At 38.9% G+C, this 9,593-nt stretch overlaps 2 protein-coding genes across 3 annotated transcripts in view; one reads left to right on the top strand and one right to left on the bottom strand.

Annotated features, from left to right (window-relative positions):
• The window catches only part of tbc1d19 (TBC1 domain family, member 19), a 32,332-nt gene extending 30,770 nt beyond the window's left edge, over positions 1-1,562 (bottom strand). Inside the window, exons 1-3 of the mRNA XM_050067688.1 lie at positions 1,379-1,562; positions 1,143-1,215; positions 977-1,022 (exon numbers count right to left, since the gene is read on the bottom strand). Coding sequence (XP_049923645.1) covers positions 977-1,022; positions 1,143-1,215; positions 1,379-1,474 — 215 coding nt within the window. The 5' untranslated portion in view covers positions 1,475-1,562. The remainder of the gene's footprint in view (positions 1-976; positions 1,023-1,142; positions 1,216-1,378) is intronic.
• Positions 1,563-4,892: 3,330 nt separating this feature from the next.
• Positions 4,893-9,593, top strand: part of cckar (cholecystokinin A receptor) — a 22,016-nt gene continuing 17,315 nt past the window's right edge. For both annotated transcript variants that reach the window (XR_007571487.1, XM_050067695.1), the window contains exons 1-2: positions 4,893-5,314; positions 5,871-6,122. Coding sequence is in view for 1 of the 2 variants with exons in the window: in XM_050067695.1 (XP_049923652.1) it covers positions 5,194-5,314; positions 5,871-6,122 (373 nt within the window). In the remaining variant the exon portion in view is untranslated. The remainder of the gene's footprint in view (positions 5,315-5,870; positions 6,123-9,593) is intronic.

The following is a 9,593-nucleotide window of genomic DNA, read 5'->3' as shown; positions in this document are numbered from 1 at the left end:
GCTATTATTCGGCCTTGCTTTTAACTTATTCCACCGAATACCGAATGTGTGTTTTTTTGCAATATTCGGCCGAATATATTCGGTTACTGAATATTCGGTGCATCCCTATTTTAGATAGGAATTTTGCAAATTTGCAGGAAAGCCCGATCAGTCTTCTTTCAGCATTGGCAGTATAGAAACAAAATCAGGGAGTGCGGCAAAATGCCTCCTGCCTAATTTTGTTTATACAGAATGCGCCTTTTTCGGGGCAATGGGGGGCGTGAGCAAGTAACAAAACGTGTAGCTCAGCGTGTGACGTAAACAGTGACGTGGGAGGGAAGCCGCGGCTAGTCAGGCGGCGATTCTCTTGTAAGTCGGCCCGTTCTTCACTGTCCCAGTCATCTGATGGTTAATGGCCTCTTCGTTTGCGAGGACAAGGAGGGCGCGCAATTCCTTGTCTCCCCAGTTGCTCATCTTTACAGTGTCTGTCAGGTTTGCGTTTCCTTCTTGCTACTAGCTGCTCGCTAATTCCTGCTATCAGCTGTTTCCTGTTTATCCACCGCCAGTGGGTTGCACGTGCAACGTCATCAACAGCTCCTCCCACAAGTCATCAACAGCCCCTCCTGTGGTGGAAGGGCGCCTCGGTCTGTTTAAACTAAAAGGGTTCCGCCAATATGTCTACCCTACGAGGGGGAAAATTGGGCACCTCAGATCAACTCGCCAATCCGCCTCTGTGTGTCTAAACGCTCGCAGCTTGCCAGCAAAACGGCCCAACATTAGCGGAAAATCTGGCAGTGTAAAAGGGGCTAATGGCTGCAGCCCCTGAATTGAGACACAGTAGTATTTTACCAGTTTAAATCACCTGGTTGATAATGCACAATGAAGGAACTTTTCCCAGGAGAAGTTTCAGCTGGTTGCAATCTGCAGTCCTTGTCGCTAGATGCTACTAAACCCCCTAAATCTGACACACTGGACCTTTAAACTGAAGGTAACTTACACATGTAGCTCTCTGTACACTGCATTCTGTAGCTGTCTCTCCCAGCCTGTAAAAACATATATACATCATCACCACACAGACAGAAAACAATAACAGGCTAGTTGTTGTTGTGACAGTATGGATGGAGCTGCTGCAGTGCTGCAGAGGATGATGATGATGAGCCCACCTGATGTTTTGAGAAAGCTGCGCACGTCCTCTTTAAGAGACTCCAGTTTAATGTCAGGTTGGTGTAAACACTCCTACAGAGAGTAAATAAAAATAAAGTTACACAGTCAATAAGCAGCCTGTGCTCTGTGTCCTCACATTAAGACAACCTACAGATATCACTACAGCTGTTCACGACACTGAGAGACTGACAGCAGCCTGTCCGTTAGCCACATGCTAACATGCTAACCCACTCACTTTGGCTTGCCTCTCTATCTGAGAGTGTAAATGGCTTCCCTTCAGCCGCTGCACGATCTGAGCGATGGTCAAGGATAACTCCGAGCCTTCGTCCATCCTCTTCGTCAAAGTTCAGCCTGTGTAACGGGACAGTTTGACGTACTGAAGGTTAGCAACATCCGGCGATGCGGCAGCCGCCCCCCTGCAGAGGTTACTTAGCAACTGAGGACGGGCAGAGCGCGTGCAGGGGGGAAACAGGAAGCAGAGACTTTGGTTCCGAGGTGTAAATATTTGTTCCTACGGTAAAATACACACAGTTCACTCATGATATCATATCTGAAAAACACCTCATATGTACATTTACTCATGAACTGTACGTAAATACAGTTTTAGGGTACTTTATACATCTACTCCACCACATGTCAGATAGAAATGAAGCAGGTTTTACCTCACAAGAGGCAGTGTTAGATCCTCTACTCAAGTAAAAGTACTAATACCACACTGTAAAGACCATGGGCGGATATAAGAATGTGTAAAAAGACTTTCAGGAGGTTTTTACCAGGAGCCAGATTATCCACAGAGGTCTCCTCCTCTCCAAAACAAACAGACCCAGTGATTTAAACCAGTAAAAACACAGATTAAAGCAGTTTCACCTTAAAAGAATCTGTGTTCTTCCGACGCTCTCGTTGCCGTGGGGCTGCTAACTATGGTGGCTGATGAGAAAATGCCAAATGTGAACACCAGTGTTTGGTTTGTCCGCTCTGGGCTACTGTAGAAACATGGTGGACTCCGTAGACGAGGACCTGCTCCCTATGTAGATATAAACAGATCATTCTAAGGTAACAGTCTATCTATCTATCAACACAGGAGCACAAAGACTGTGTTGTTGTTTTGTGTCTATTTGTGGTCATTTTGAGTATCTTCCTTCCTCTTCCTCAGTAAGTGTTAATTTGACATTTTGCAGGTGAAGGCCACAGGGTTCCCTGACCCTTTGGACCCCTGGGCCTGTGCCCGGTAGGCATGTTCAGTTATCCATCCATGGATAAAACCCATGTTACTGGTAAAAGTCCTGCACTTGAAAAAGTTACTTCAATAAAAACTTAAAAATACAATCAGGGAAATGCATTTAAGTGTGAAAAGCAAGTGTACAGGATACAGGAAATTTAAATCAATTTCATAAATCAAAATAATAAAATATTCACATTCAGATTCACACTTACGGACAATTTACAGTCACCAATGTCTTTGGACTGTGGGAGGAAGCCGGAGTACCTGGAGAAAACCCACGCTGACACGGGGAGAACATGCAAACGCCACACAGAAGGGCTCCGCCACCCTAGGTTCGAACCCAAGGGGGGGGGGCGTTCGAATACTCCTCTTGCCGTGAGGCAACGATATTAACCACTGCACCATAGTAGTAGTTTAATACAACCAACATGATTTGTTTTGACCTACAAAAACTTAATTAAGTTGAAATAACTTAAAATTAATCTAAATCTATGATAGGCCTATTCTAACTTATTTATTTGAATTCAATTCTTTGGGGTCATTTTGTGTCTCTTTGATGTTGTTTTGTGTCTCTTTGAGGTCATTTTGTGTCTCTTTGATGTTGTTTTGTGTCTCTTTGAGGTCATTTTGTGTCTCTTTGATGTTGTTTTGTGTCTCTTTGATGTTGTTTTGTGTCTTTTTGTGGTCATTTTGTGTCTCTTTGTAGACATTTTGTGTGTCTTTGAGGTCATTTTGTGTCTCTGACGTTTTGTGTCTCTTTGAGGTCATTTTGTGTGTCTTTGTAGACATTTTGTGTCTCTTTGTGGTCGTTTTGTGTCTCTTTGAGCTCATTTTGTGTTTCTTTGAGGTCATTTTGTGTCTTCTTGTAGACATTTTGTGTCTCTTTGTGGTCGTTTTGTGTCTCTTTGAGCTCATTTTGTGTTTCTTTGAGGTCATTTTGTGTCTTCTTGTAGACATTTTGTGTCTCTTTGTGGTCGTTTTGTGTCTCTTTGAGCTCATTTGGTGTCTCTTTGAGCTCATTTTGTGTCTTCTTGTAGACATTTTGTGTCTTTTTGTAGTCATTTGTGTCTGTAGTAATTGTGTGTCCTCTTGTGGTCATTTTGTGTGCCTTTTTGGTCATTTTGTGTCTTCTTGTAGTCATTTTTACCAGTTGAAACCTTATTTTAAGAAGTTGGTCCAAATTAAAACTATTTTCATATTTTTGAGTAGAATTGAATTAAAATAAACAAGTTAGAATATCTTCAATAGTCTAAATAGTCTAAATAGTCAAAAATATCAGTATTAAATTGGTTCAACTTATTTATTTATTTTTAGGCCACAGCACACAGTTGGTTGTACTAAAGTAATTGAGTTTGTCAGATTATAAAAGACTAATTGTTTTGACTCAATGATGACAGAGTTGGAGCTACTTAAAAGATGCTGCAAATTGTTACTTTAGTTTTCTTTAAGTTGAACTAGTGGATTATTTTTAGAGTGCACTCTAAAAAAGATTCATGGGGTTAATGGACAACACTTAAAATAAATAATTTTTCAGCATAAACAATTGTTTGTTACATTTAAGTGTTTCAGTTATTGACACCTTATTTTAGGAATCTGGTCAAAATCAAGAACTTTTTATGGATTCTTGTTTAGAGTGCACTCGGAAAAATGATTCATGGAGTTATTGAATTGGTTTTTCAGGATTGGAAATTATATTTGTGTTATTATTGTGTTTTAGTAAGTTGACAAAGTATTTTAAGAAGTTTGTCAAAACTAAAAAACTATTTTGACAATCTTAAATCAAATGATTTGATTTGATTTTTTTTTAGGTCAAATCAAATAATGTTGGTTGAACTTAACTAATTTAGTTCGTCAGATTTTAAGAGACACATTGGATTGACTCAATAATAGCAGAGTTGGAGCTACTTAAAAGATGCATGCAGATTGTGACCTTTTGTCATAATGGGCACTCCTGTCTTGTGTTTGATTTATCATAATTAATAATATCACCAGCTGTTTTTCTCACATGTGAGCAGCTTCACTCCCAGAGCTTCCCAAAGGAGTTCCTGATAACTACTATAATTATTATTTGGCTCTTCCAGTGAGTGAGACAATACTCCCTGCAGCTCTGCATGTGACTGACTCCAGAATACAGGAGTTGGCGTTGTTTGCGCACTAATGACAGCGCATCTCTGCACCCATCGCAGCAATTACAGCACGACCTTCCATATTGCTGCTGACACGTCCACATGAAATGCCACAGCAGGCGATACCATGCTCTGAAATGTGTCACCCTGCAGTGGATGCGGAGCAGAGCACTCCTGGCACCAAACATCTGATATCTTCAATCAAGTTCATTTCTGTTGCGCGCCTCGGATTTTGGCTCCAGAATAAATGACCCGGGAAATGAGACACATTAGAGGTATTAATAAAGAACCAAGAGGAATGCTCAGCGCGCAGAACATATTGTCTACCTGCCGCTGCAGCGTCTCTATTACCGCAATGATTTATGAGTGAGTGTTTATTTAAAAAGAAAAAAGGAGGGGGGACGCTGACTTGCTCTCAGACCCTAAAGGCGGGCTGAGCACTCAAGAATGTGTCCCGTTGCACATGTAGTCAGTGAATGCTGAGCACTGGTGGAGCGCAGCGCACCACACTGGGAGCGCACGGGAAACTTGTCGAGAACACCATATTATTTTTATTATTTTTCCCTTTTTAAAAACTCAGCTGAGAGGAAATACACGTCTCATCATTTGGAGCATTTTCTTTTCTTGCAAGAGCATGACGCATGCTGTTCATATGACTGATTTTACTTGAGGCTATAGAGAGAGACACAGCGACAACGCGACATGGAGACGTTTACAATACACGACATGCTCATAAATTCAACTGACCTCAACAAGATTTTATGTAATTTTGGGATCAAGAACATTTCGGAGTGCGAGCAGGAGCCTTCGCCCGAACCTAAAGGTACTGTAAATCTATTTATTTTGTCCACATGCTGTGGAACATCCTGTCCAATGGCAGATAATGGCATTCAGAAATCTGATACTAATATTAATTCCCACTGCAAACAACTGTCTCCAGTTTGTGCCAAAAGAGTGACCGCTTTGGGCTTTTTTTTGCGTCAGTGCGCATTACGCATATGGCTCAGGTCCTCCATAAAGCTCATGTAGTCTAGTAGTGACACATATGTTGTCTCTGTACACTAGTTCTGCCAATGTCAAGTGGACAGATGTGACATTATTCACGCTATAGCCACAGGATAGAGGATTAAATGCGCACAAAGCTTGCGCATTTCTGTGGATAAAATCTACGATAAAAAATCCATTTAGACCTAATATGGTGACACACCAAGAGACACTGACCCTAATCTGTTTATAAGTCACCACACAGGAATATTTTATGATTTTAAAGTGATTTAGGGTGTAAATCTGCTTGAGTGAGCCAAAATAGCGCAGATTTGAAGACTGACATACCCAGAGTTTATATGACTGTGTACCCATGTATCTCCCACTCCTCTCAGACATCAACGAGACAGTGCGGATCGTCCTCTACAGCCTCATCTTCCTCCTCAGTGTCGTGGGTAACAGCCTCATCATCGCCGTCCTGGTGAGGAACAGGCGCATGAGGACCGTCACCAACCTCTTCCTGCTGTCTCTGGCCATCAGCGACCTGATGGTCTCCCTGGTCTGCATCCCCTTCACCCTCATCCCCAACCTCATGAGGGACTTCATCTTCGGCACCGGCATGTGCAAGCTGGTCATGTACTTCATGGGTGAGTGGGATTAAAAAGTTATGTTTGGTCATCTTTAAATTGGGATATATTTTAATTTAATCTTAAATTTTCATTGACAGTTAAATTTTACAATTTATTGAACTTTTATGACCAAATCAACCTCATATTGTTGAAATGTGTTACCTAAATTTGTCAATATCCCCCTAAAGTAGACTTCTTTTACTCAAGGAAAGAACATTATGATGGTTGCGAGTCCACAATTTGTCAAATTTGCATCTAAATTTGATATAAATGTTAAAATGTTAAAAAAAATTGCACTGATGCTCTGTTGCTCTCTTATTCAAATCTATCTCTGCCAAAAAATATTATTGTGATACCTCAATTTATCATTACCAACCAAAAAGACTTTTTAACTCATGGAAAGTCAATTTTGACAGTTGTGAGTCGAAAATTTGCCCAGTTTGTACAGATTTTGCATCCAAATTTGATTTAAATACATAAAAGTTTTGCACTGATGCCTTGTTGCCTCTAATTCAAACCCACTTCTGCCAAAAATGTTATTGTGATACTTTAATTTATCATTACACCCAATGTAGGTACCCAAGCAAAGCAAATGACAATTACATTTTAAAAAATGTCTTTCTTTTTTTTTCTCAAATTTTGCATCCAAATTTGATGTAAATGTTAAACAAATTTTTGCGCTGATGCTTCTTGCCCTCTCATTCAAACCCACTTCTGCCAAAAAATATTATGGTGATCATTCATCATTATCACTCAAAGCAGACTTTCTATTAATAAAAGAAAGCAAATGGTGGCCAATGCAACAAAAGAATTTGCCAAATTTGTTCAAATTTTTCACCCAAATTTGTTATAAATACTTTAAAAATTTGCAGTAATGCTGTGTTTCCTCGGATTAAACCCATTTCTGGCAAAAATGTTAATGTGATACCTCAATTTCACATTATCACCCAAAGTAGATTTCTGTTACCCAAGCAAAGCAAATGACAACTGAGTAAAAAGTTTGCCAAATTTTTTAAATTTTGCATCCAAATTTGATTTGAACATTAAAGAAATTTGCATTGATGCTCTGTTGCCTCTAATTCAAACCCAGGTCTCCCAAACATGTTATTATGATACTTCAATTTATCATTATCACCCAAAGATGGCTTTCTTTTACTCAAGAAAGCAAGTTATGACCGTTGCAAGAAGAGAATTTGCTAAATTTGTTAAAAATTTTACAGCCAAGTTTGATTTAAATGTATAAAAATTTTGCACAAATTATTTGCTGCCCTTTAATTCAGAACCGCTTATGCCAAAAATGTTATTGTGTTACCTACATTTATCATTACCACCATAAGTAGACTTTCTTTTACTCATGGAAAGCAAATGATGACAGTTGTACATAGAAAATTTGCCAAATTTGTTCAAATTTTACATCCAAATTTGATTTAAATATTAAAAAAATTTGCACTGATGCTCTGTTGCCTCTAATTCAAACTCACTTTTCCCAAAATATACTGTTGTGACTCCTCAATTTGTCATTAGCCACTAAAGCAGACTTTTTTTTTACTCAGGGAGAGCAAATGACACCAGTTGTGAGTAGAGAATTTGCCAACTTTGTCTAAATTTTGAATCCAAATTGAATTTAAATGTTGAGGTTGAGATATCTGAATTTATCATTATTACCCAAAGCAGACTTTCCATTACTTAAGGCAAGCAAATTACGGCAGTTGCGAGTACAGAATTTGACAATTTTTTTCAAAATTTAGTTTTTAAGTTCAATTTAAATGTGTAAAAGTTTTGAACTGATGCTCTGTTGATCTCTACTTAAGACCTATTCTGGCAAAAATATTAATGTTATACCTTAATTTATCATCATCCTCCAAAACAGACTTTCTTTTAGTCAAGGATAGCGAATAAGTACAGTTGCAAGTAGAGACTTTGCCAAATTTGTTTAAATTTTGTATCCAAATGTGATTTAAATGTTGACAACTTTGCACTGATGCTCTGTTGCCCTATAATTCAGATCAATATTTGCCTAAAATGACTATTGTGATATCTCATTTAATAATTGTCCCCCAAAGTAGACTTTCTTTTACTAAGCAAATCACGACAGCTGCAAGTAAAGACTTCACCAAATCTGTTTAAATTTGCATCAAAGTTTGATTTAAATCCGTAAAAATTTTTGCACTGACGCTCTGTGGCCCTCTGATTCAAACCCACGTCTGCCTAATACATCTGTCGTGCCCAGCGCAAAACAATTCATCTCTGTATGTCCATGGTTCATTATTATTATATTAGTTTTTTTATGCTGGTGATTGTATTATATGTCGGAGATCGAGGGTAATTGAAGTCATCTTAGGACATGTCCTGCCTGAGGTTCATTTCCCTGCATGTTCAAACACTCCTGGTGATTTCATGAGCTAAAAACAGAACTAGTCGACGGACACGTGTTGTCAGAAAGTTTAATTTTACCTGAAGCAATATCTGCAGCACCAATTCAGTTTTTCCTGTTGCTATGCCTACAATTTTTTAAGCGCAATCGAGGCTGTTTCTTCTATTCGATGGTAGATTCTCCCTCTATCATGAATAATGACAGGGCTCGTAAGTCTTGAGCAAAATGACAGATGGCGCAGAAGCAAAATCATTATTTATGAATGACGTGGGTAAATTGGAAATGGAGAATTCAATCTGTACAAATGTCAAAACAGTTTGAAACCATTATCAACAGAACTTTAAAGTCTGCCCACACTCATAAATGTGTTTTGCTTGTTGTCACTTCACTTGGATATCTGAGCTTCAAGGTGCAGTGTGATGTATATGCAGAGTTTGACACTAAATATTGTTTTCACATTCATCTGCTGAAGGACAAGAGTGTCTGTGTGCTCATTTGAATATGAGGTACAAGCAGCCGGTGTGGTGTAACGGGCTTGCAGGAGGGTGATGTAAGATACAGCAGCTGAACATAACACAGCTAATTGCAGGTAAATGGCACAACCTGACCTGCTTCAGTGAGGCGCAGGAACATAAAATCAGTACAGGAGAAGAGAAAGACAGACTTTACTATAAAGTAATGGATTCCTTTGAAGCTGTTTTGTTCATTTCTTCCTCTTTTTGCAGAAAAAAATAAACATAATTGTGTTAAATATGACAAAATTAGGACATAAAACAAATCAAAATGGCTGCTTTTAGTTATTTTTATAATTAGACTTGAAAATCTGCGCAAAATCCTCCCAATCAAATTCCTCACTTCATGGTCTTTGAGACCCAAACTTTTGTTTGGTATGCATTTTTGATTTCTCCCAGCTATTTGGGATCAGTAGGACCTGATAATTATAAGAAGCTAAACATTGTCAAAGATAATAAAGTCCCAATGTCCTCAAACGAGACAATAAAGTCCCAATGTCCTCAAACGAGACGACAATAAAGTCCCAATGTCCTCAAACGAGACGACAATAAAGTCCCAATGTCCTCAAACAAGACGACAATAAAGTCCCAATGTCCTCAAAC

The sequence above is a fragment of the Epinephelus moara genome, chromosome 17 (genome assembly GCF_006386435.1).
Source record: "Epinephelus moara isolate mb chromosome 17, YSFRI_EMoa_1.0, whole genome shotgun sequence".
In the NCBI taxonomy this organism is placed as follows: Eukaryota; Metazoa; Chordata; class Actinopteri; order Perciformes; family Serranidae; genus Epinephelus; species Epinephelus moara.
Note: the sequence above shows the minus strand (reverse complement) of the source record. Positions and strands in the feature narration are given on the sequence as shown.